We start from the raw sequence: 26,481 nt of genomic DNA on the forward strand, positions 1-26,481 counted from the left end.
TGTATACTTCTTACATTTGTGCAAATGTATGATTGATGCTAGGAGTGGGCAATGTGGATAAGATTCTCCATAATGGTATACACATATGTTACCTTATATTGCGATATTGACTTTTTCTGGGAAGTCACTGTGAGTAACTTTTTATAGATAAAATAACCAGATAGGACTGTCTGTTTTTTTTTTTTAAAGTTATTTTTTTGGGGGCATTTTCCATTTTTATGACAGGACAGTGGATAGAGTCTTGAAAGGGGGGAGAGAGAGAGTGGATGCGGAAAGGGCCACAGGCCGGATTCGAACCCGGGCCGCCGCGGTCAGGACCAAGCCTTAATACATGGACGCCCGCTCTACCAACTGAACTAACCCAAGCGCCCAGGACTGTCTGTTTTTTGCAAATCCACAAAATGAAATACCTTAAAGATCAAGGTAATTCACACATTGATGGAAACATCTTGTGAAAATCCAATACTGACAAACCATGGCATAATTCATCTAGTACTCGGCGATATGGACAAAATCTTCTATCCTGATATAGATACTTTTATATCTCAATAACTATATATATCATGATACTGCATGTTTTCTGGTAATTCAATAAATAAATAGTCTATATGAAATAACCACATGGCACTCCTGTGTGGATTAAATACTTGACAAATGAAAGGTACTGAGTCTTTTCTCATGTAATTAAGAAATTTAGTGCAAAACGAACGGAACAGTTTCAAGTGAAATTGTTGAGGAAAAAAAATAATATTTCCAGCTACACACTGACATGTTTACATGCATGCACACAAATATGGAGTACTCAGATTAACCAAATTATCTACACTAGGGTATTCCCATAAGAAGAATTCTCATCAATTCAGATTTTCTGAGATATTTGAGTTAGTATGTGCTTGTTATTATCAATTTAGAGGACGTAATTGTGTATCACGATATCTCGATATATGATTTCATCACGATATGATTCCATTAAAAGAAGATACATTATCATATTAAATTATCGCCCAGCACTAAATGCAACCAGAGATATTAAATCTCCTCACGGTACATATCGTCAAATTGCCCAGCCCTAATTGACCTGAATTCTGTGTGCACATGCCTCTCTACATTGTATGCATACACAGCATATATACAGTATACAGTATGAGTGCATGCATCAGTGCAGATTGGACACTCCAGCCATGAACACATGACACAGCACATTTAGTCACTAGGAGCCAGGCTCTGCAGATACAATCAGAAGCTGAGATGGAGGCTGAAAGAGCAGACAGACATTCAGACATCTGGGTCTGATTAGCAGACTAACCGGAAAGCAGCGCAGAATTAACATGACAGAAAACAGAAATATGGGCACATATTATCGACTTTGTGGATGAAAAGAGAAATAGGCTGGGTGATGATGAGAGGACGGACAGACAGGCGTCACATAAAGCCTCTGATCTGCCCGTACCTGAGTGCAGGTTTATCCTGAATGCGGTCAACACTGCAAGACCATCTTTAAAGGACAGACAGATAAGACACAGGTTAGTGTTAAACTGCAGGTCAGGAGAGGTGAATATGCATGCTCACACAGTGCTGAGACCCTCTGATTGATCCATCAAAGAGCCTCACGGTGTAAAACAGTGCCCAGGGCCCACTTACTCTGAGCACTGCGGAGGAAATAAACAACATAAAAGCACAGAAGAACATTTTATCTCTTATGGTGATCAGACCGCTTCCATCTGTAGCTCAGCATCTAAACAAGCAGTAATGATAACCTGAAAATGATGCAATGGCTAATGTAGGTTTGATTCAATAACAAATAGTTGTTTTTTTGCTACTGTATGACTCAAGCAGGCTGTGTGGGCGTCTATTGCCTGAAAAAAGCACCATTAACAGCTCCTGTGTGGCTCTCCCACGAGGCTTACCCTCAGCTAGACCCCCCTGCTTGCTCCTCTCAAACAGATACACCTAAGATCATTGTTTTGCTTTGCACTTCAACAAGTGCAGACGGACTAACCACAGCTCCGGGTTGAGACGACATCAACCTTTTCTCAAGGGAAGTGATAAAAAACAAACATGTCACAGATTGCTCTACAACTTCCCTCTAAGCAGGAGTTTTGTTGGTGCCAGATGGATTGCGTGTAGATGTATATGAAATATTGATGTGATACAGGTTAGTACTCTGGTCGGGTCACAGTGAAAGTCATCCACTATACAGTCTCAGACACGCTGAGTGCCTGTCTGGATTATGAGTGTGAATTACACCAATGTGGCAGGCACTAATATGAAATTGTAAAGCACTAGACTGAAATATTAAAGGGGGCATATGAAAAACTAAATTTTTCAGTGCTTGGGCACATATATTTGGGTTACTGGAGTACAGTCCCACAAACTGTGACATAAGACAACACAGTCAGTTTTTTGAGGGCTGCCAAGATCAGAAAACATGTGATTCAACAAGACATTCAGATTTGGCTCCCCTTCCTACTGTATGTCACATGCAGGCTCATTGGAATATATCGCCCACAGTTAGAGAACTACCTTTACAAAGGTGCACCATATTTTTCTCGCAAACCAATCAGTGCAGACTGGCCTTTTTCGGGAGGTTGTCTTAAAGAGACAGGCACTAAAACGGAGCGTTTCAGACAGAGGGTGAATACAGGTATATTCAGATAGACAGTATGAGAAAAATGATATGTTTTTTTTTACATTAAAGCATGTAAACATGTTCAAGTAGAAACCCAAAATACAAGTATGAACCTGAAAATGAGCATGATATGTCTCCTTTAAATATCATACCAAAACATGTGAATAAAATGAGTCCCGATAGTCTAGCAGGCGTGGTGCGTACCATGATACAGACAAACCACAACATCCTGAGCTCAAACCCTGGTCTTCTACAGTTTGACAACACATCCTCTCTATCTCTCGCCCCACGTTTCCTGTCGAGTCAGCTAACTATATACAGAAGGGAAAATCCATAACCTACTCCAGTCAAATATGAGCCCAATGTGAAAACATTAGACATGAACATTGTGGAAGCTTGTTGGCAAAACAATCTCACGTCAAGGTCAGCAAATGGTGTTTGCCCAGTTGTCACGAAACTGTAAATGTTCAAATCTCCCAATTTTTTCTGAGCACTTTAAGGACTTCTCGTCAACGTTGGCTTGAAAAATGCTTAAATTTGAGTTTCAACTCGGCAAAGTATCACGTCATGTTAGGGCTGGATGATATGGCCAAAATCTTCTGTACCAATATAGGTCATTTCATATCTCGATAACATTATATATCACAATATAGCATGTTTTCTGGCAATACAATAAATCAATAGTCAATATGAAATATCCACACGGTAAAACCTATTTTTGTATTGTATCACACAGTATTTAATTCTGTGTGAATTAAATACTTAACAAATTAAAAGTACTGAATATAGTAAGTTATATTATAGAGAAAAAATAAATAAATAAAGGCCTAGCCTTTATCGCCATAGAAACGATATAGAAAAATATAGATGATACATTTTTATATTGTTTTGACCATACTGTATAAATCGCCATATTGCCCAGCCCTACTTCATGTGATATGATTTACACCTGAATAGCTACTAAATTGACCTTGAGGTGAAATTAATTCGTCGAACTTTATTTTAAAATAATACCAATCGATACCAAATAATGGCACATATGAACCCTATGAATCATGAGTGGTGGGGAGAGAAAAAATATTGACAAAGTAAAAAAATATCCTTTTTTCTTTTTAGTAAAAACGGTGTTTTTGTGTTTGCATCCGGTTTGTGTTGTCATGAGAAATACAAATTTCCTTTCTTATCATCAGGATATTTCCTGACAATCCCCAGAAGGCTCTTATACAAGAGGTTGTGTGCAGGGTAGAGGGGATACTGTATTATTATCTTCATAAGACACAACATAACATGGAAATACCATGTCCCCTCAAATATGCCTTCCTCAACAAAGATATCAGCTTTGTTGAGGAAAGCATATTTGAGGGAAAGAGTTGCCAAGGAGTACTTGTAAACACAGATTAGGATACAGAAAGTTGCTCTCTTGCTTGCATGATATTCAACCTTTACCTTGGCAACAGGGTAAGTATGCTTGTTTCTGTTGCCTTATAATCAGACTAGGCAACTTTTATTAAGAGATACTATATGACAAATATAGTTTCCACAGGCACAGCTGTTCTATAAACAGCTCATAAAACATACTTTAACGGCTCATGAGAGTGTTTGTTTTCCCCTCATCTAAGTGTTTCATGTCCACGAACCCAGAGGCCAGGCAAATAGGCCATGAAAGAGGGGGCGCATGTGGAAGCCATGTTCTAAACTTAAACCACAACATTTAATCTGAAAAATAAAGCTTGGAAAAGATCATTATGATCCAAAAAAAATAATTCTGTAGTTGTCCTCTAGTTTGCTGAGAGGAAACCTTGGTTTCTTTATATCTTATTTGGTATCATGCCTCAATCAAAGGGGGTAATGCATTACAAGGCCTGTTTCCATAGTAACTCTTTGGCTCGGTTTCACCTCTGGCTGGAAGATGACTTCATCCGCCGTGGCTGCAGAGAGCAGCAGAGTGAGGGATCACCTTAAATGGAAGCAAATCCCTCAAAATATGAGTAATTACTATTAAGAGTCATCTGATAAGAATGATTGGCTGCCAGGCAACCCGCTACAGATAAGCTTTATTAGATTAACTGAATGAAGATGACACCACGTACCTGCTGTGTAACTGTAAATAATGTCAGAGTGGACGTGGTGTTCATCCAGTAAAAGGGCGTCAGTCTATAAATCAGTGTTTGGGCAGCTGTGAACGAGGTAATACACTCCAAACACACACACATATATATACCAAGGTGAGGACAGACCCCTTCCTCTTCTTCTTTCACATGTGTCTGCCCTGATAAGAGCCTGAACAAAGAGCCTGTCTGTTACCCCACAGCTCACCCTACAGTAGATAAACAGGCTTGTGTCTTCATTAACAACTCGCTGATTAACACAATAAAGTGTGTGAGTGTTGGATCTATAAACGGAAAAGGTCTGATTGGGATTTCATTATGTTCACTCAACACACGGTGATTCAACGTGAATGCTGAGGAATAAATTATCTTTATTTTTCAATTCCCCTAATGATCTGTCAGTGATGCTACTAATTTCATCCAGCTGTTAATGTGTAGGGTTACAATACAAGTGAGCTACATGTTGTTTGTTTTTATATTTTATTAAACGGCTTTGTTGAATACTCAATTCTGATTGGTCAATCACAGGCCGTTGCTATATATAACAGACCATTGCTATGGACGCAGTTCTGATATTGGACTCTGGCGGACCTTTTTTGTGTCAAATCATTGATTTCTTAAGTAAGTAGCCATGTAATAAGCGGGATAATGTACAGCGAGCTGGTCATTGTTGTGAGTTAAACAACCTCAAGGCTTTGTGTCGGGGTTGGGGTTTATTTCACAACAATGACCAGCTCGCTGCACATTATCCCTTACCTATGTTTTCATTGGTATATAATCACCTGAAGCTAAGAATTGTGTTTTCGTTAGCTTAGAATGAGCCCTTCATATCTACATAGGGAGCGGGTCCTCTTCACTGAGTCCACCATGTTGCTCCACCATGTGTCTACAGTAGCCAAGAACGGGCAAACCAAACACTGGCTCTAGTGAGAGCCTTTCATGTTTTTACGTTCCCTGAAGCCACCGTAGTTCTCCGACACGCCTGTGAAACTGTAACGTGAGCCCCCGAGTGCAAAACCGGGATACCGCCAACCACCGTCTGACTTCCGTTGCTCCTAAAGTAGTGTTATTATTGTACGGATGTCCTCTGAGCGAGGCGAACGCCGTAACCATGGTATTACACTCGGCGGCTCACGTTACCGCAGTCTTGGAAAGGGAGGAGTGAGCGGAGGGGTACTCAGTTGGTTGCAATCTGCAACCACACCACTAGATATCACTAAAATCCTACAGTGTCCCTTCAAAATATCGAAGGACCTTTTAAAAATAACTCATACACTGAATTGCATTTCTAAATTAAGTCATGAAACGTGCAGAAGGATAGGTTCAAGTGGTTGTTTTTGTGACTTTCTGACAGTAATCAGTACATCTTAAAGCTGATATTACAAACATGTAAATACCTCACATTAATTAAATTATCTCCTTATAGCAGATAATCAATATCTCCAGATCACATTCATAACAGTGCTGGAACTACATCTCAATGTATCAATTGTTTATAAAGTTCTAAGACATTACATCATAATGATGCTTAAATGGGCATTTGGACTTATTCTATAGTTGATCATCCATTAAGACCAGTGATTCTTCATTTCAGGACGAAATGAGGACGTAAGTCTCTCATTCTGAGCTATCTTCAGTAAAAAGCACTGCTCACTTATCACAAGAGCACAAGACTTTTCCAACACAGGGGACAAGCAGGGGTCAGAGGATATGGTCAGTCAATACACGCCATGCATATATCTCAAGAGTATCGGCCATGCGTGCTTTGCTTTTCATGTTATTGATTCCCAATTCTGCTGGAAACCATAATGTCTCCTGGCCTGTCTGACATGGCACAATCACTGGACTTCTACAGACATCAGAGCTTCAGCTGCTGTAGTTCTGTATATGGTAAAAAAAAGTTTACTGCTGCACATTTGAATATTATGATTGGTATTATTATAGTTTCAAATGTCAATGAGAGGATACAAGAGGTTCAAACTAGGAATTTTAGTCCCTGAGATAAGAGACATGGATGATGTCAACAGGGATTCAGGACATCAAATCAGTGTGTTAAGTACAATTTATCAAAGCCATTACTTTACTGCACATCAGACCAATCTGAGGAAAAAACAAGTTTTTGTATTCATGCATTGTTAATTAGAACTTTTAAGTGAGCCTCACATTATGTCAGTCTTTAACCACAAGAGGCCATTAGTGGCCTCAATTACTGTACCTTTCCATTTATCTGTAGATGTGTGACATTTCAACACAACCACTTGTATCTCTGTTCTGGCTATGACGCTGTATTGTCTTTGTAAGTGCAAACTGTCCTCAGTTTGGCATATTTGTTGCTTAAGAAAGCCACCACAACGTCATCTTCACAAACTGTTACGCTGGGAGACATAATGCAGCACTTAATAGACCACATCCCTCCACTACTGTGACACAGGGAGCTCCATGGAAGTAGAAACTATTAATTTTAACTAATTTTCTGTCCTCATTGAGATTGCTGTGCAACAAATGATCACTAATCCCATTATACTAATGGCTGAAAGCAAATATAGGAGGGGTAAACCTTCCCATTGATGTATTCTGGTGACCTCGCTGTCTGAGACCACGAACTGAAAGTGGCTTGCTGTTTGGCGAAGAGTCAGAGAAGCCTGACTATCTCAGAGGAGGCAATCCAATTAGATATGGACACATATACTAAGCTTGACAGACAGCAGAAAGGTGTTTACTCACATGCTTCACTTCTGATGTTGCCCTTTTGTCAACTTAAAACGATGAAAAAAACATGGAAATGTGCTGGGATATTCTGCTACAGTATCTACTGAGACTTTACAGTGATGACGTCTGATAGGTATGACTTTAATTAACCCAAATCTGCCTTGGAGAAAGACCTGCCAGGCTTAAGCGACATTCAATGCAAAGCAAAAGACTAAATACCACACAAACAAACACCCAGCATGTCTGTTTTCATCTGTTTGCCTCCTGGCTTGTCATGGGATCGCTGCTAACTTGCTGTGTAAAATGTCTCACACATCTCACACTAGAATAAACTCCTCTGTGTGCAGAGAGAGTTTTTTCTTTTAAATGGTGGATTTATCCTTCCGCTATGCAGCATTCACTGGGGATTTGACAGCCATGACCTCCCGACTGAGATGACTCTAATTAATCCAAATCCTCCCCCTCATTCTGTTCATGCATGGTGGAATTAACCCTCTGACTCCAACCGACTTTGCTGTCTTTCAGACCAAGGAGGTTAAATAACGCTCCAAAGTTGGGCTAAATTTTGTTGAGGAAAAATTGCTGTAACAATTTATGAGACATAATAGAGCATGGGAATGGCCATCATATACTTCTATTAATGTTCTAAACCCTTATACACATTCACAATTTATTTAAAATAATTAATTAATTAATGTTTATTTCTGACTTATTTATAACTAGAACAACATGACACACAGTGCTGAGCTGCATCTCAAATCAATCTCAAGGTTCCCATCTTTCAGAGGATGTAAACCACTTCTATGTGACATCTACTGTTGACCTGCTATCTCTCTAAAGACCCCCTGTACTCCCCTAAAAAAAGACAAAAACAGGTCCATTGTGGGTCTCTGAGGGTTAAGCACAGCCTCAAAGTGACACCAAATACAAAACTTAAAAAAAAAAAAAAAAAGAAGTAATCAACATCCCTTAAAAAGGTCATTTAATTAAGCTGTGGGCAAAACACACACAAACCAAACAAACACAATTTGGCTACAATGTAATATTTTAAACTGGTTGAGGATAGCCAATATTCTTCAACATGGTTTATTTTAATTAGATTATCAATTCTTTGGGATGAGGATTATCCCAACCAGGGATTATCACTTCTACATCATGTACTGTATACTGTAATGTGCTTCTTATAGCCATGTACAGCTACTACAGCACAGCCTTTATGACAAAATATTAAACATCTGACACCAGATAGAAACCTCCATTTGACCCCCAGATGTGCCTCTTTCTTTAATTACCTCCAGTCTGTGAATCCGTGGCGCTCTGCAGCTCGATCAAAGTTTCCTCCTTCGCCTTTCCCGTTATTCGTCTCATAGCGGTGGTTTTTATTCTAGAGAGGCTTCAGCTCCTCATGCAGCAGCAGAGTGGTGAGAGGCAGAGTGAGAGGATGATGAAGACTCCACCATGCAAGCATCGGATGGTCACACACTGAAATCAATGAGTCCAATTCAGATCAATGGATGGGAAATGGATCCTATTTACATTATGAAAGATCCTCTCTGTAACTGTACCCTCCTGGGCTCCCTGAAGCTACCCGACAAGAAGACCAAATAGGCAGGCACACATAAAGGGGAGTGGCATGGGCTCTTTTTTTCGTCGGCAAAATGGTGTGTGTGTGTTTTGATGATGTGTGTGAGAGAGAGTATTTAAACCTATTTAGCATGTATAGATTGAACGGTTTGTGAGTGATGTTGATATGGTAAAATAGCAGCAGGTTGCCTTTGTGATCTTTTAATAAAAAAGGGAAAACTCAAACACGAGGAGCTGATTAAAGTCTTCAATTAGATGAGGACATCTTGTGGCCTTTTCCAATATTGCAATATTAATAAACAGTACACTACAAGATGTTTCTGAAAACATTTTGAGAAGAGAAATAGGCTTTACAGTAACAGAATATTGATTCATAAATTTGCGAGTTAACCTTTCAGCATATTGTAATTCAAGTGTTTTAAGAGAAAACTAGACTTCTGCACCTCCTCATGGCTCTGTTTTTAGGCTTTAAAAGATCTAGCCTTTGACCGGAGACTTTGACCAATCACAGGTCATTTCAGAGAGAGAGAGCATTCCTATTGGCTGTTCATTCAACGGAGGCATCACAAACTTTCTCATTTTACAGCAAAACAGTACACTGCAAAAAGTTTCTGAAAAAGCAAGAAAAAGGCATTACATTAACAGAATATTGATTCATAATTGATCAGCACTGCACTAGTTTGACCGTTTGATCGGAGTTCACGAGTGATTGACAGCTGCTCAGAGACAGCAAGGCTCCAGCTTTGCTCTGATTGGTTGAGGCACATGATTTTTTTCAGATTACCTGTCTCATGCACTACCGTCAGGATATAGTGACTGTTTTATCATATTTGCTCCAATCTGTAGGTGTGTGTGAGTGTGTGGACTTTATTCCTGAATGTATATGTGTCACATAGGCCAAAGGGTTCAATCACTTACACAATTGTGGCAAATGTAGATGGCGGCCACTGGGTTGCAGCCTTTGTGGGCCCTGAACTGACTTTTTAAAGATCTGTTACAACTATCCCCACCCCTAGCAGCCATTACATAGCTAACTGTTTTAGCATGTGGGTTTGAAGTTAGCAGGAATGTAATGCATCAAATTAAATAAGAGAAACTGCTACTTTAGGTTATGTAGGCCATACCATAGTATCTACAATACAATGAACACTAGGCAAAAAAATTATCTTGTTATTTAGTTTTTTTACTTTCTTACCTGAAAATCAGGTTTTTTGGTCATAAAATCCATAATGTTGCTCACAGAGACGTGCCGCTTCTCCTGTGAGCTCAAAAGGGAAATGGGAGTGTAGGGTAGTGATGACATCACCACGACTCTTTTCTGATTGGTTAAACTGACAGTGTTTTACAACTAACCCAGCGTTGCAATACTCCCCGGTCTCCCTACTGTAAACACAAAATGTGCAAATCCTGTTTCTGAGTTTAGCCTACAGTATTGTAGCTTACAATATTGACTTTTCCCAGTAAACCTTTTCCTGCTGTTGAAATGGGAATCTTAAAAGCTCAGTGCACAACAGCATTCAGCTGGATAAAACTGATATTCTGGTATACAACAGAAAGCAAAACAACAAAAAACAAGTAGAACAAAATAGAGATTTGTATATAAGAAACATTTCAAGGGTTGACTTTCATGGTGAAAAAACATCTAAACATTTTGACCAGTACAACTCACACAATGACAAAACAACATTTTGGTGCCATTGGCCAATTTAGTGACGCAATAACAAGGTTTTGAATCATAAATTAAATATTTTAAGTGAGGTACTACCTTTTGCAGACATGCAATAGAGTTGTGATGCCCCATCAAACAGTTGTTACAATTGCACTTACAGTTTAGAGAATGTTAAGACTGTAAAAAAATGAGCCAAAGCTGTTAAGAAAAACTGTAATAACAATATTTGGGTTGCCAGGTTGTGAGAAATCGCTCTGGCTGGTGTTTATCCTCCTCCAGCTGGACATGGCTCAGTTAGTAAAACAGTTAGTAAAAACAAATTACCACAGGTAAAACTGGTAAATAACAACAAGTAAAAAAATAAAACATAAATTGTTCTTGTTACATAACAATGTTATCATGTCTCTTCTGTTGATGCGTGGACATTTTATTATATGATGTGTACCTGACGTGTAACTTGCTACCTTCTTGTCCAGTTAGCCATTGAAAAAGAGATTTTCATCTCGACTGTTTTTTATCTGGTTAAATGAAATAAATAAAATGAACACTTCAGATTATATTTCTTCCTTTTAAAAATCACCATTATCACCATCAGCGTAATCTTTCTCTCAGTACAGCTTTGGGTTTGCGGCTCATCAACTCACAAACCACACTGTGCCAATTACCAGAGGTTAATGGGATGGCTGGCCTTCCTGGTTTGCAATGCCCCACTCAGCAGATTAAACAAATACCAACGATGGCCTTAATTGGTGTGCACTGTCTTCAACTAAGCTGCTGTTTTTTTCAGTTGATACTGGAGCTCTCTTTATAACTCAATGGAGGCCCTGCAATAAATCCCAGACTCCCTGAATAATAAACCCGCAAAAATGTAAACACGTAAAATCCCCCTAGCCTCACAGTCAGGGTGGAAGAAGTACTTAGATCCTTAGGTACCTGACCTTAAGTATAGTACAGCTATGTAAAAATACGACATTCGGCTACAAGTAAAAGACCTTTCTAAACCTTAAAGCTGCAGTGGGTAGAATTGGAGCAAATAGAATTAAAAGAAGTTATTTTTAGAAAACGGTCACTATATCTTGACAGGATGATGCATGAGATAGGTAATCTGAAAAAAATCATGTTCCTCGGTGCTCCTAATGGCATCTGCAAGATTTCACAGACTGGAGGAAACAACCAATCAGAGCCGAACTGGAGCCTGCCGTCTCTGAGCAGCTGTCAATCACTTGCGAACTCTCGCCTGTAATGTTTTCAGAAACTTTTTGTAGTGGACTGTTTAGCTGTAAAATGAGAAAGTTTGTGATGCCTCTGTTGAATGAACAGCCAATAGGAACGCTCTCTCTCTCTCTGAAATGACCTGTGATTGGTCAAAGTCTCCTGTCAAAGGCTAGATTTTTTAAAGCCTGAAAACAGAGCCATGATGAGGTGCAGAAGTCTAGTTTTCTCTTAGAACCTTTGAATTACAATATGCTAAAAGGTTAAATTATGGAATTTTTACCTAATGAGGCCAAAAACATTCTGCCTACTGCAGCTTTAAGTAAAATGTAGTATGAGCAACATATCAAGTAAATGTAGGCCTACTCATTACTTATGGCCCCTGAGTGATATATAGGCTATTAGATTCTAGAAACTATGCATCACTTAAGCAGATGGAGCTTGTTTTAACTTCTTTATATGCAGTTGGTAGTTTAGTCCAGGCTCCCAATCAAGGGACTTTCTTGTGTTTATTTTTGTGAAATATTGGTTAATTTTCCCTCTTAGGGTCTTGAACAGTTATGCAATATACTACTCATTTTTGTAACAAGCCCAAACGTTTGGTGACAACTGGTTTAACACAGTGCATTATAAGCTTAGCCTATCCTGTGTTTTAGCCTATGTAAAATCTTAATCTGAAAAGTAATATAGCTGTCAAATACATAGAGCAGAGTAAAAAGTAGTAATATTATGAGAATAAAGTCCTAATATTATAAAGTAGTAATTTTACGTGTTATTTTCTTTTTTTCTCGTAAGGTTATGACTTTATTCTCGTAATATTAAGAGTTTTTTTTCTCGTAAAGTTATGACTTTATTCCCGTAATATTACGAGTTGTTTTCTCGTAAAGTTATGACTTTATTCTCATAATATTACGACTTTTTTTCTCGTAAAGTTTTGACTTTATTCTCGTAATATTACCACTTTTTTCTCGTAAAGTTATGACTTTATTCTCGTAATATTACCACTTTTTTCTTGTAAAGTTCTGACTTTATTCTCGTAACATTACGAGTTGTTTTCTCGTAAAGTTCTGACTTTATTCTCGTAATATTACGACTTTTTTTCTCGTAAAGTTTTGACTTTATTCTCGTAATATTACCACTTTTTTCTCGTAAAGTTATGACTTTATTCTCGTAATATTACCACTTTTTTCTTGTAAAGTTCTGACTTTATTCTCGTAATATTACGAGTTGTTTTCTCGTAAAGTTCTGACTTTATTCTCGTAATATTACGACTTTTTTTCTCGTAAAGTTTTGACTTTATTCTCGTAATATTACCACTTTTTTCTCGTAAAGTTATGACTTTATTCTCGTAATATTACGACTTTTTTCTTGTAAAGTTATGACTTTATTCTCGTAATATTACCACTTTTTTCTTGTAAAGTTCTGACTTTATTCTCGTAATATTACCACTTTTTTCTCATAAAGTTATGACTTTATTCTCGTAATATTACGAGTTGTTTTCTCGTAAAGTTCTGACTTTATTCTCGTAATATTACGACTTTTTTCTTGTAAAGTTATGACTTTATTCTCGTAATATTACCACTTTTTTCTCGTAAAGTTATGACTTTATTCTCATATTACGACTTTTTTCTTGTAAAGTTATGACTTTATTCTCGTAATATTACGACTTTTTTCTCGTAAAGTTATGACTTTATTCTCGTAATATTACCACTTTTTTTCTCGTAAAGTTTTGACTTTATTCTCGTAATATTACCACTTTTTTCTCGTAAAGTTATGACTTTATTCTCGTAATATTACCACTTTTTTCTTGTAAAGTTCTGACTTTATTCTCGTAATATTACGAGTTGTTTTCTCGTAAAGTTCTGACTTTATTCTCGTAATATTACCACTTTTTTCTCGTAAAGTTATGACTTTATTCTCGTAATATTACCACTTTTTTCTCGTAAAGTTATGACTTTATTCTCGTAATATTACGACTTTTTTTCTCGTAAAGTTTTGACTTTATTCTCGTAATATTACCACTTTTTTCTTGTAAAGTTATGACTTTATTCTCGTAATATTACGACTTTTTTCTCGTAAAGTTATGACTTTATTCTCGTAATATTACCACTTTTTTTCTCGTAAAGTTTTGACTTTATTCTCGTAATATTACGACTTTTTTCTTGTAAAGTTATGACTTTATTCTCGTAATATTACGACTTTTTTCTTGTAAAGTTATGACTTTATTCTCGTAATATTACCACTTTTTTCTCGTAAAGTTATGACTTTATTCTCGTAATATTACCACTTTTTTCTTGTAAAGTTCTGACTTTATTCTCGTAATATTACGAGTTGTTTTCTCGTAAAGTTCTGACTTTATTCTCGTAATATTACGACTTTTTTTCTCGTAAAGTTTTGACTTTATTCTCGTAATATTACCACTTTTTTCTTGTAAAGTTATGACTTTATTCTCGTAATATTACCACTTTTTTCTCGTAAAGTTATGACTTTATTCTCGTAATATTACGACTTTTTTTCTCGTAAAGTTTTGACTTTATTCTCGTAATATTACCACTTTTTTCTTGTAAAGTTATGACTTTATTCTCGTAATATTACGACTTTTTTCTCGTAAAGTTATGACTTTATTCTCGTAATATTACCACTTTTTTTCTCGTAAAGTTTTGACTTTATTCTCGTAATATTACGACTTTTTTCTTGTAAAGTTATGACTTTATTCTCGTAATATTACGACTTTTTTCTTGTAAAGTTATGACTTTATTCTCGTAATATTACCACTTTTTTCTCGTAAAGTTATGACTTTATTCTCGTAATATTACCACTTTTTTCTTGTAAAGTTCTGACTTTATTCTCGTAATATTACGAGTTGTTTTCTCGTAAAGTTCTGACTTTATTCTCGTAATATTACGACTTTTTTTCTCGTAAAGTTTTGACTTTATTCTCGTAATATTACCACTTTTTTCTTGTAAAGTTATGACTTTATTCTCGTAATATTACCACTTTTTTCTCGTAAAGTTATGACTTTATTCTCGTAATATTACGACTTTTTTCTTGTAAAGTTATGACTTTATTCTCGTAATATTACGACTTTTTTCTTGTAAAGTTATGACTTTATTCTCGTAATATTACCACTTTTTTCTCGTAAAGTTATGACTTTATTCTCGTAATATTACGACTTTTTTCTCGTAAAGTTATGACTTTATTCTGGAAATCTCAGATTGTTGCGGCTCCAGACAGATTTGATTTTTTTGTTTGCCTAAAATGAAGGTGTCAACGCTGTAAAGTGAATGTGCTTTATGTTTAATATCTGTTTATTATAGGCATACTTCTAAAAGTAACCGGCGCCCTGCTAGCTGTACAAGCTAACACGTTTAGCATGTACCCGGACCACTTCTTACAATGCTAGCTTGTTAGCTAGTTTGTAAATATACAATGACTGTGTTGTACATATTGTAAACCTCTCTGTTTTAAATTAATGTTGTAATTTTGTCCATATAAACAAAATGACTCACCTGTTACTAACGGTAACCACGTTGAGCGCGTACTAAGTTATGATGCAAACCGCTAGCGTTTAAGCTAGCTAACGTCCATACTGTAACCATGGATACTGTAACCATGGATGTATGTTGCTAAGGGAACCTCCTAGATTTCTTCCAGGTTTGGTGAGTCCAGAGACGAGACTGTACTTTCACGGGAAAATGGTAAATAACCTCTGGTTCAATGAGCACTTTAGAATGGAAACTTGATCAATTAATACTGTATTAATGTGTCTGCACATGTAATACATTATAAACTTAAAAAAGCTAAAAAAAAACAAACAAACAATTTTACAGTCTGTAATCTTGTAAATTGGTATGATCGCCACAAAGCCCCATAACTTTTCCCTTTTCTCTTTTTTTAACTTAGTTACCTTTATCAATATAAGTAGATGCGAGTCTTCCTTGTCCTTTCGTGCTCATTATTTCAAGATTATTGATTTAACAGGGATTATTTTGGTCTACCTGTCAGTTGTAAAATGTGTTTTTGTCAATGTAACAGTAGTTTTCTATTTGTGATAGGTTGCATGATGTCATTCACCTGATCAGGTGCAATAGGGCGGAGAGTTTAAGAAATATAGTAATTAACTTTATTGATCCCGAGGGAAATTCAAGTTTCCAGCATCACAGTCCATAGTGCGAAACATGTTGGTAAAAAGGCAGTAAAAAAGTTAGTAGTGCAAAGTACAAAGTAAAAAAAATATACCAGATATAAAAATACAAGAAGATGAAGAAAACTGTTAAAACTGAATATAGTGCGGTTTAACAGCTGTGATACAGGCCTATTAAAAAAAGTGAATATAGTGCAGAAGAGACTGTTAAAAATGAATATAGTGCAGGGTAACTCCAGTAGCTCAGTCTATGAAAGTGCATTGTGTGCATTATTATCATCTTTATTAAGGTACCGATAGATAAACTTGTCCATCTAGATTATCCTAGATATTAGACTGGATAATGTAAAATAGTGATGGATACTGAGAGAGTTTGTTTGGGTTTTTTTTAGACTTGAAGTACATGTTTGGTCCACTAGGGGGAGCTTGAGTAAAGCTAAACAAGCACAGCTTTGTTTTAATTTGAGTGTTAGATGTTTACCTTGTTTATTTATCATAACAAGTTACTTTGGCTTTAAGCACCATAATTCCATACTGTGTTGCTGTTATTGTTCTCTAGTTTAAAACAGTTACGAAATATTTAGGGGTTGGACTGTTGATCAGACAAAACATGACATTTGAGATATCACCTTTTAAATTTCCATTTGTTCAGAGTTTTCTGATGTTTTATAGACTAAAATGTTGAATCAATTAATCAAAAATAATGAGCGGATTAGTCGATCATGGAAAGTAGCAGCCCTAATTGCAAAATCCTATAATTTAGCCAGATTATAGAGAAGGAAAAGGTTAGTGTTATTATTTAGTAAGTGGGAGTGTCAAGGTGTGTTGTCAGTCAAGCACTAGTTGTCCATTTGATACCACACAGGTGTACTAGAAAATAGGACCCCATTCACTAGGATGTTAGATCAATTAACCATACATTACCTCATATATGGAACTGGACATTGGCCACTGTAATAGCCAAATAGTTGTGTTTTTTATTCAATATACATGTTTGGTCCACTAGGGAGAGCTCAAGTAAAGCTAAACAAGCATGCTTTGTTTTAATTTGGATGTTAGAAGTTTACCTTGTTTATTTATCATAACACGTTGCACTCAACCATTGGCTTTGAATTAAGGCACGACTACATATAATCCCATATTGCTGTTGTTATTGTTCTCCAGTTTAAAAACATATTTAGGGTTTTGACTGTTGGTTAGACAAAACAAGACATTTGAAGACATTATTGGACTCCGCAACTCGGATTGCTAGTATAATTTGTTATTATTATATATGCATAGTTATTTAGTAAGTGGGAGTGTCAAGGTGTGTTGTCAGTCAAGCACCAGTTGTCCATTTGATACCACACAGGTGCACTAGAACAGGGTTGTCAAACCTTTTGAGGCCAGGGATCCCTTATAGGGGAGAACATTTTCCAAAGACCCCTTCATAATGGTAACGCTGATTAAGCATGCTTACTATCATTTGAACACTTATGCTATTGGAACTCTGGGTTTATAAAACGTTTCAACCTAAATACTTCAGACTTGTTTCATAGTACTAAAAAAAAAAAACATTTCAATTTGAATCAATACCACGTATATACTTATACTTTAAATGAACAGTAGCAAGAGTGGCATAGTCCTAATAAATCCAGACATTTAAATAAGTTACCAGTCTAAATCTGACTTTTAGTAAGTGCTTTAACTTAAAAACATTGAACTTAGTGCTGTGTGTCACAATCGTATCAGAGTTTCTATTGGCCCAAAGCTAATTTGGGTGGAAGTAATGGACACAATATGCTTGTTTTATTGGCGCAAATGGCTCCCATCATATGAACTTTTTAATGATACAGCACAATATACAATTTTATAATTTATAGCAAATTATATTACAACAAATAGGACCCCATCCACCAGGATGTTAGATTAGTTTATCATACATTACCTCCGGCTCCGTCCTGGGCGGCAGCCCGCTAGAGTTGCTCTTCGTTATCTTGTGTCTTTTCCACTTTTTTTCTATATTTATTTACTCTTTCAAGCTTTCCTTACTTAATTGTTATTCTATTAGGCACTGGTGCTAGAAATAGTACTTTTTGTTTTATACACTTGTATTTTATAAACTTGAAATTGTTGTAATTTTGTTGTATTTTTGTGCAATCTCTGGCAGAAGAATTTCCTTCGGGATTAATAAAGTTCTATCTTATTTTATATGGGACTGGACATTGGCCACTGTAATAGCCAAATAGCATTATCGTTTTTTTTAGTGTAGATTCAAAGTACAGGTTTTGATCCACTAGGGGGAGACCGAGTCCAGCTAAACAACCTCTGCTTTGTTTTAACTGAGTGCTCGAGGTCCCCCTTGTTTATTTATCATAGCTTCACATGTGTCGAGCCATAAAAATAAAACACACCCACTTAACTTGAATTCCATAATGTTGTTTGTGTTGTCCTTATGAAACTGAACCTGCTTTTTAAAAAAAATAAAAATACACAAACACCTGCCATGTGTTCAGTCAGTGTGGTCAATATGGTTTAGCCCATTGATTTGTTTTATCATAATAATAACATTTTGTCTATATATGTGCAACCAATGACAAGAAAGATTGTTTATCCTATCCCATAGCCTATTATTATTAGATCATAGTTCTGTTATTATGGTAATCACATCATGATTTATTAGTATGAGTATTGCTATTGTTAGTAGTATTGTAATTAGAACTAGTAGGCTCTAGTTGTGTTATTGACATGCAGAAATCATGCAGTTTCTGCAGGTTTGCAGTCAGCAGTCGGCTCTTTTGTTCCCATAGCAGATTCAGCCAGTGTGTGTGTGTTAGAGAGAGAGAGAGAGAGAGAGAGAGAGACAGAGAGAGGCTGCATGTCTTTGGGATACAGCAGAGTGAGTGAGGAAGAGGAGGAGGAGGAGAGAGAGAGAGAGAGAGAGAGAGAGAGAGAGCGTGAGAGAGAGAGAGAGAGAGCGGGATGCTGACAGATTCCTGATAGATGGCTAAAATGGCGAAAGCGTGTTCGACCCCAGCGAGCCACCAAACTGTAGCACTGTAGGTCGGAACATGTGACGCTATAGTAGCTGAAGAAGCTGGATATATCTCTCTCTCTCTGTGTGTGTGTTTTTTTTTTTTACCCCCCTGCGTCTATTCACCTCACGTTGTCTTCTGCAAGTGCTGGACTATTTTCTATATATAAGTGTTTTAAATGGCATCCACAAGGCGCCGCCGCCTTGTCCCGTGCTTTTTGGGAATACTCCTAAATGCTTTAATCGGTAAGTGGGCATAATAATGTTTATTATACCGGAGTGCTGCAGGATGTGATGTAGCTTTGTGGAGGAGAACCGCTGTGGTGGTGCATGCTGCAAGCAGTGAGAAGTGCGCTGCTGCTGCTGCTGCTGACCAGTATGACCAGTAACCCTGAACTTGGCCCCTCTCTGGTGTCCCTTATTTCGGCTGTAAATGCCAATGTGAGCTGGTCTGGAGCTGTGTGGAATTTGTACCTGCAGGTTACTGAGTTACTGAGTTAAATAGTGTGTATTTAAAGTTAAATTGTGAGTGCATTCTGCAGAACTTGAAATGTTCTTGCAGGCTATTGGTGTCACTTCATATGCACAATATATTCTGGCTTATGAGCACCATAATAATACCCGATAGCCACGTGCAATGTAGTCATGCAGAGTTTGTGGATTGTTTTTATGTTTGTTTTTTTATGGGAACAGAGTAGAAGAATGTAAAGCATTATCTACTGAAATTTGTCCAGTGAATTGTGCAGAAAATACCTCGTTTTCTATATACAGTAGTTCTCCTCCTCATGACTGCCTTTTAATCAGGTGTTCCTGTATGTAATGTAATAGTAAGGCTGCAGAATTAAAGCCACTTTTCAGTGTTATTGTTAATCACATGGTCTCAATATGACAAATTCAGCACTGAGGGGGATTATAGGACCAAATGCTTTATTACTTTATTAAACCTAGCCACGTGCAATGTAGTCAGCAGAGTTTGTGGTTTGTTTTCATGATTTTCTTTTATGGGAAAAGAGTAGAAGAATGTCAAGCATTATCTACTGAAATATGAATTTTTTGCAGGGAAATTGTGCAGAAAATACCTTGTTTTCTATATAGTTCTCCTCATGACATGCCTTTTAATCAGGTGTTCCTGTATGTAATGTAATAGCAAGGCTGCAGAATATAAAGCCACTTTTCAGTGTTATTGTTAATCACATGGTCTCAATTTAAAGTTAAATTGTGAGTGCATTCTGCAGAACTTGAAATGTTCTTGCAGGCTATTGGTGTCACTTCATATGCCACAATATATTCTGGCTTATGAGCACCATAATAATACACGGTATAGCCACGTGCAATGTAGTCAAGCAGAGTTTGTGGATTGTTTTCATGTTTTCTTTGATGGGAACAGAGTAGAAGAATGTAAAGCATTATCTACTGAAATATGTCCAGTAGGTGCATTGAGAAAGGCAAAATTTGTGCAGTGAATTGTGCAGAAAATACCTCGTTTTCTATAGTTTTCCTAATGACATGCCTTTTAATCAGGTGTTCCTGTATGTAATGTAATAGTATAAGGCTGCAGAATTAAAGCCCCTTTTCAGTGTTATTGTTAATCACATGGTCTCAATATGACAAATTCAGCACTGAGGGGGATTATAGGACCAAATGCTTTATTACTTTATTAAACCAGATATTAAGATATTGTAGTTTTTATATGCTTATAGGCTTTTGAATTGCAATTTATTGTTGCCTCTGTCCTCTTAAAAGTGATCGAAATGATTTCCTACTCTTCAAGCTAACTTTAAAAAGTGACATAAGTAGACAGAGTTTCATTTCATATCAGGGGACTTTTAAAGTAGATGGAGTTCCTGACTGGTGAGTCCTTACAGCACACCACCCCGTGGCCGGGTAAAATGACAGTGGTTATTGCTCTGAGGATAGATTAAAAGACTGTGGTTATTGCCTGCTGGGGAGAATATTTGTACAGATTAAATGTCAAGACTGTCCCTCTCCTCCTTTTCAAATTTTCTTTTTTTTGCCCCTTTTGTCCACTATGATAGACAGTTTCTCTCTCTATGTGAGGCCCCTTAATTCAAAGGCAGGAGAGAGTATTGAGTATTTGCAAAGCATACCACACAGGGACCCACAATGGCCCCGACTGGAATCATAAAGGCTAGTACACAGTGGTTCATAACATGTTCAGTCAGAGGAACAAAAACGTCACTAGAAATCCAGCTCTGTGATGGATGTACGTCCAATCTACCCATCGCATTAAATAAATGAAGCTCCTCTGGAGTCTCAGAGATTAGATTCAGTTAAGATAAAAGGCACTTTTTATGACATTTGAAGTACAGTTGATATGAAGCAATAAGAAGAAGATTTGCATTAGATCTCTCATGGTATGAAGAGCTCAAACTCTGAGGTAAAATACAGTAAATTATTCAGAAGATCTAATTATATGAAAATTTGCTTTGAATGGACTAAGTTAGCTTGTGTCTTTCAAGCTTCAGAAAAAAGCACGGCATCAATGTTAAATCAAAGCATAGAAGAGAAAAACACTGAGAACTTTCACTTAACTTCATATTAGTTTACGTTCCTGCTCACTAAAAGTATCTATAAACAAATTCATTTTAATCCAAGGCCACCAGAATGTATAGAAAAATACAATAGGTGATGACCGTGAGAAAAGATTGTACAGTACATTGAGAGGTGAATTGTGCAACAGCTGCCCTACATCTACTATCATGCCAACACATGGACTATTTCTCAGCATTCTTGTGTTGCATTTTACTCCTGTAACCTATATAACTTTAATTTCTGTGTGATCGTCTCTGATCTGCTGTTATTATAACAAGTGAATCACTTAAAACGACACGATCATAAGGTAGCTAGAGAATAATAGGATTAATTGATTAATAATTTATCAAGCAGAAGCCTATAGAAGGGAATGTATGCATGATCTTCCCCCTGGAAACAGAATAAATATTGCTTTTTAGCCCGGCCACTATAGGCTTTATAAAAAATAAATTGAGCTGTTCTGTTGATGCTCTTTTTAGTAGTTCATTTCTACTAGAGGCTCTGCCGTTTCATCCACGCACATATACTTGATCTAAATGCAAATATGTGACTTTTGCTGTGCATGCTTGGAGACACCTTTTAAAGTAATACTTAATAAGTATATTCCTGTTTAATACTCACCACCACTCATGTGGAATATAGGTGGCGTGCATCATTTTCTTCGACGTGGAAATGCTGCCTCAGCTTTCCATCTACAGTTCAGTGAGATTAATGGAGGCTAAATTCACAAATAATGTTGAGTGTACATATTTCAAAGAAACCTAACATGATGTAGTCCGCAGCAGTATGTCATAGCAAATTGAACTGGTTATTAGAAATATGTTGTATTTATTGTTATGGTGAATAAGAGTGAGCTGCTACAGATGGATGCTGAGAGAGTAAGGAGAGAAAGCAAGTCATTTCGCAATAAAAACTATATAGCAATTAGGGGTGGGGAAAAAGATCGATTCACCTATGTATTGCAATATTTTTATTTTTTTTTACGATATTTGCTTCTTTTGAGTCTATGCGGAGGTAGAAGGAAGTTACAGCTTTTATTGTTGTAGTCTGAGTAAAATGACATCATATCCGTTCCGTATCTGTCAAAAGCAAAACAAACCTCAGCGGGCCACAGCGAGCCGAGACGAGAAAGTTGAAAACTGCAGAGGGTCTGCGTGGATACGACCTGCACCCTCACATTTTAAATCCAAAGTGGTAAACACTACACATACAGTAAAGTCTGGAAACACTTTGGGTTTCACACATTGCAGGAAAAGCAGAGCTAGACATCATGGCTAAAGCTGCATGCTAACTCTGTCATGGATCGGAAACGTTATCGTATTGCGGTAATGTGCCGTCAAGCCAGCCGTCACTCGCATCTCCGTGGTCAAATCGGCTGATGCTACAACTGTAGAGCACCCATATACTGACATTTATGTTAAATGCATTCAAATGGCCCCGATGGAGCTGACTATGGATGTATAAAGAGAACGGAGCTGACGGTAAGAGTTAGCGACGGACTTGACAAAGTTACCAGAAGTAAACACGTGTCACTATGTCCGGTTTTCAAAATAAGGTGTTAACAAAAGGAACTGTATATACAAAATACATATATGGAAATAAGATTGATTGGATTGTATTCACCAGACGTATAAAACATTACATGTCCCGATTTTTGGGTTGCTGGAAAAATAAATAAATAATGCCTGACAATGATATATTTGACTTCAGGACATCTCTGACTATTTACATGCTGAATATCAAACATTCTTACTGTATTACTTTAGATATTTTCCAAAGTAAAAGTCCCTAAAAGTGTATGATAAATTTTTTTTCAATGATCTAATGTTAAAAATGTTAACAAAAATCGCATAAGGAACCGCAATACTTGTAGAATCGCAATACTTAAAAATCGCAATACATATCGAATCGGCACCCAAGTATTGTGAAAATATCAAATCAGAAGAAAGGTGTATCGTCCCAGCCCTAATAACAATGTAGCATTTATAAGACACTAAACCAATTCCAAAACAGTTTTTCCATAGGGGCATCATATGATATGATGCCAAGCAGTTGTCTTGCTGCCTGTAAGAAGCCTGTGGTGTGTCCTAAACTCACTTAGCTCTATCAGTGGTGCTCGTGTCTGCTAACCACATCTATCTGTCAGTAGCTGCTGTGTGATCCTCACTTTATTGTTGCAGCAGTAAAACTTTGTGCCAGCCAGCCACACTTATCTGTCAATAGTAAGCCAGAGCATGAGCCACCCTTGGCCAACACTTGTCTTTGGTCTCACCCGGTAATCCGACATGCTAGTGTCTCTTTTCCCCCTGCATTAGGATGTGTGTGTGTGTCCGTCCGTCCCTTTATCTCACCATGAAAATCTACGGCTGTATAGATTCATGTCTGTGAACATGTGTTTCTGTGGATTGGCCGTGTTCTTGCCACCAGTTTCCACAGCTGTGCTCTCCTCTCTGAACACCCTCTGGATGCTCAGCATTCACAGGAGACTTTAACCTGAACCACACAAAGTGCAAAATCCTATCCCGCCTGTTTCTTTTGTCCTCTCTTATCTGTCTCATTGGATCTGTCAGATGATCCAGTGTTGTCTTCAAAAATGATTTCCTCTAACCTTTTTCACACGGTGGTTTGTAACCTTCCACGCACCCGGAGCTCAGAATTGCATTAGCCAGTCACTCCAGCAACACGCTTTATTCATTAGGAAAGCCAGAAAAGAGAAGAACTTTTGCATTGTTTTAGCTAATGGAAGAAACTGACTAATTGAAGTAACGAGGAAGTATATACAACATCAATAAAGCTGTTTAATCAACTCCACATCAATGCCAATGCAACACATTGAACTGTTATTATCCTGTTTGCTGCAAGGCGTGATAACATTGACTAATGTCATTTGACAGCTTTGAAAGCTGAAAATTCAAAGCCTCCAATATATCTGTCAATCTGATCTGATGTTAAACACCCTCATGTGTTTTACATCCTCAAATATATCCCAAAGCATTTTGCTCAGTACAGTAATAGGGCTGGGACGATACACCAATCTCCCGATTCGATACTATCGCGATACTTGAGTGCAGATTCGATATGTATAAGTATTGCGATTCAATATTACGAATCTTAAGTTTTAACTTTTTTAACACTACACCATGGGGAAAAGTTGAATCATACAATTCTTGGGACTTTTACTTCGGAAAGTATCTAAATGAATGCAGTAGAAATGTTGGTTTTCAGCATGTATGTAGTCAGAGATGACCTGAAGTCAAATATATCAGTCATTGTCAGGCATTATTTAATACATTTTTACCACCAAAAATCAAGGAATAAAGACATTTCCCTCACAGATTAGTGGTATTTTCTTTTTCATTTATAAGGGACAGTTAATGTTCTTTTACTTCTGGTGAATATAATCCAATTAATTTTATTTCCATATATACAGTATTTTGTACATACAGTTCCCCTTGTTAACACCTTATTTTGAAAACCAGATGTAGTTACACGTGTATACTTCCGCTAACTCCGCCAAGTCCGTCGCTAGCGCTCCCATCAGTTCTGTTCACTTTAAACATCCATGGTCAGCTCCATCAGGGCCGTTTGAATGCATTTAACATAAATGTCAGTATATGGATGCTCTGCAGTTGTAGCGTCGGCCGATTTGACCACAGAGATGAGAGTGACGGATGGCTTGACCGCACATTACCGCAATACGATAATGTTACCTGTCCACGACAAAGTATGACAGAGAATTAAAGCTGTAACTTCCTTCTACCTCTGCATAGACTCAAAGGAAGCAAATATGTTGATTCTGGCAATAAAAAATCAATTTCAAAATCGTAAAAAGAACTCGTAGGTGAATACATTTTTTCCCCCACCCCTAGTATATAATACTTACTTTATTCGAGAATTATCAAAATATGAAGTGTGACTGACTGGATGTGTGGCTGCAGGCTCTTTGTATGCTTTTTCCCTCTCTGCTGGCGGCTTCCCATGTGAAAACATGTGATCTTTGTTGGACCAAAGGAGATGGAGCTCTGTGGCAAGCATCATTTTTTTTGCAGAGCAGCAGCCCAGGCAGGGGGATCACCGCCTGCCAGCTAAGGGTTAAATATTTCTCCACCACCAACCCCTTGTTTTTCACAAGTGGTAGCACTGATGTCTCTCTGGTCCCATGGCCATTTACTTTCCGTGCTTGTTGAGTGAAAAAAAAAGGGGAGGGGGTCACATAAAGAAAGGATACAGAGCAGGAACAGAGGAAGAGGAAATGTTGCTTTGCATTATGCTCCATATGTGATCTTCATGGAGGAGTGTGTCAATGAATTCCTTGTCTGCACCTAAGGGGAAGTATTTCTCGGCAGGAATTTGAGGGATGAAGCCGGAGGTTCTCTGTTTTGACCCTTGTGCTTTGCCCCCCCTCCGCTGCCCTCCCCTAGCCCCCCTCCCACCAGATTCCAGGGCCTGGGGCAGAGACTGGTAGTGCTTAGTCCATCAGCAGCTGAAACATGATACCAGGAGAGCCCGCTAAGCTCCTCTTTTATAGTACCAAGTCAGGTCAGGCTGTTTACATCCTTTATTTATTGTTCTCCTCTTTACCCTCAGAAAACCGCAAATACTAAAAATCCTCCCCCCCACGTCATCATAAAGTGGAAAGCATCACTACAATTACATATAGTCACATATTATTTTGTGTTGAGTGGTGAAAAAGAACACAGTTATCACGGTGACAAAGCTGCTGCCACTGGTTAATTGGTACAGCACATAGAAGGCCATGTGTGTGTGTTTACAGTACAAGAGTACACATGCTCATCATTCAGTCCTATGAATTCCCTTGTGACTGTAGCCTGGAGGTAGCTCAGTCAAGGCTTTTTTTTA

General features: G+C 37.5%; 3 protein-coding genes across 4 annotated transcripts in view; 2 read left to right on the forward strand and 1 right to left on the reverse strand.

The window, feature by feature from the left end:
• ano5b (anoctamin 5b) overlaps positions 1-9,053 on the reverse strand; it is a 30,707-nt gene extending 21,654 nt beyond the window's left edge. Inside the window, exons 1-2 of one of the 2 annotated variants that reach the window (XM_074615922.1) lie at positions 8,739-9,053; positions 1,451-1,495 (exon numbers count right to left, since the gene is read on the reverse strand). In XM_074615922.1, coding sequence (XP_074472023.1) covers positions 1,451-1,495; positions 8,739-8,814 — 121 coding nt within the window. In that variant the 5' untranslated portion in view covers positions 8,815-9,053. The remainder of the gene's footprint in view (positions 1-1,450; positions 1,496-8,738) is intronic. The other variant, XM_074615929.1, reaches the window with a different exon arrangement.
• Positions 1-26,481, forward strand: part of tmem276b (transmembrane protein 276b) — a 179,404-nt gene that overhangs the window by 97,131 nt on the left and 55,792 nt on the right. The gene's annotated exons all lie outside the window — the stretch shown is intronic.
• igdcc3 (immunoglobulin superfamily, DCC subclass, member 3) overlaps positions 18,960-26,481 on the forward strand; it is a 71,066-nt gene continuing 63,544 nt past the window's right edge. The window contains exon 1 of the mRNA XM_074615991.1: positions 18,960-19,314. Within this exon, the coding sequence (XP_074472092.1) occupies positions 19,248-19,314 (67 nt within the window). The 5' untranslated portion in view covers positions 18,960-19,247. The remainder of the gene's footprint in view (positions 19,315-26,481) is intronic.

This window comes from Sebastes fasciatus, chromosome 2 (assembly GCF_043250625.1).
Source record: "Sebastes fasciatus isolate fSebFas1 chromosome 2, fSebFas1.pri, whole genome shotgun sequence".
In the NCBI taxonomy this organism is placed as follows: domain Eukaryota; kingdom Metazoa; phylum Chordata; class Actinopteri; order Perciformes; family Sebastidae; genus Sebastes; species Sebastes fasciatus.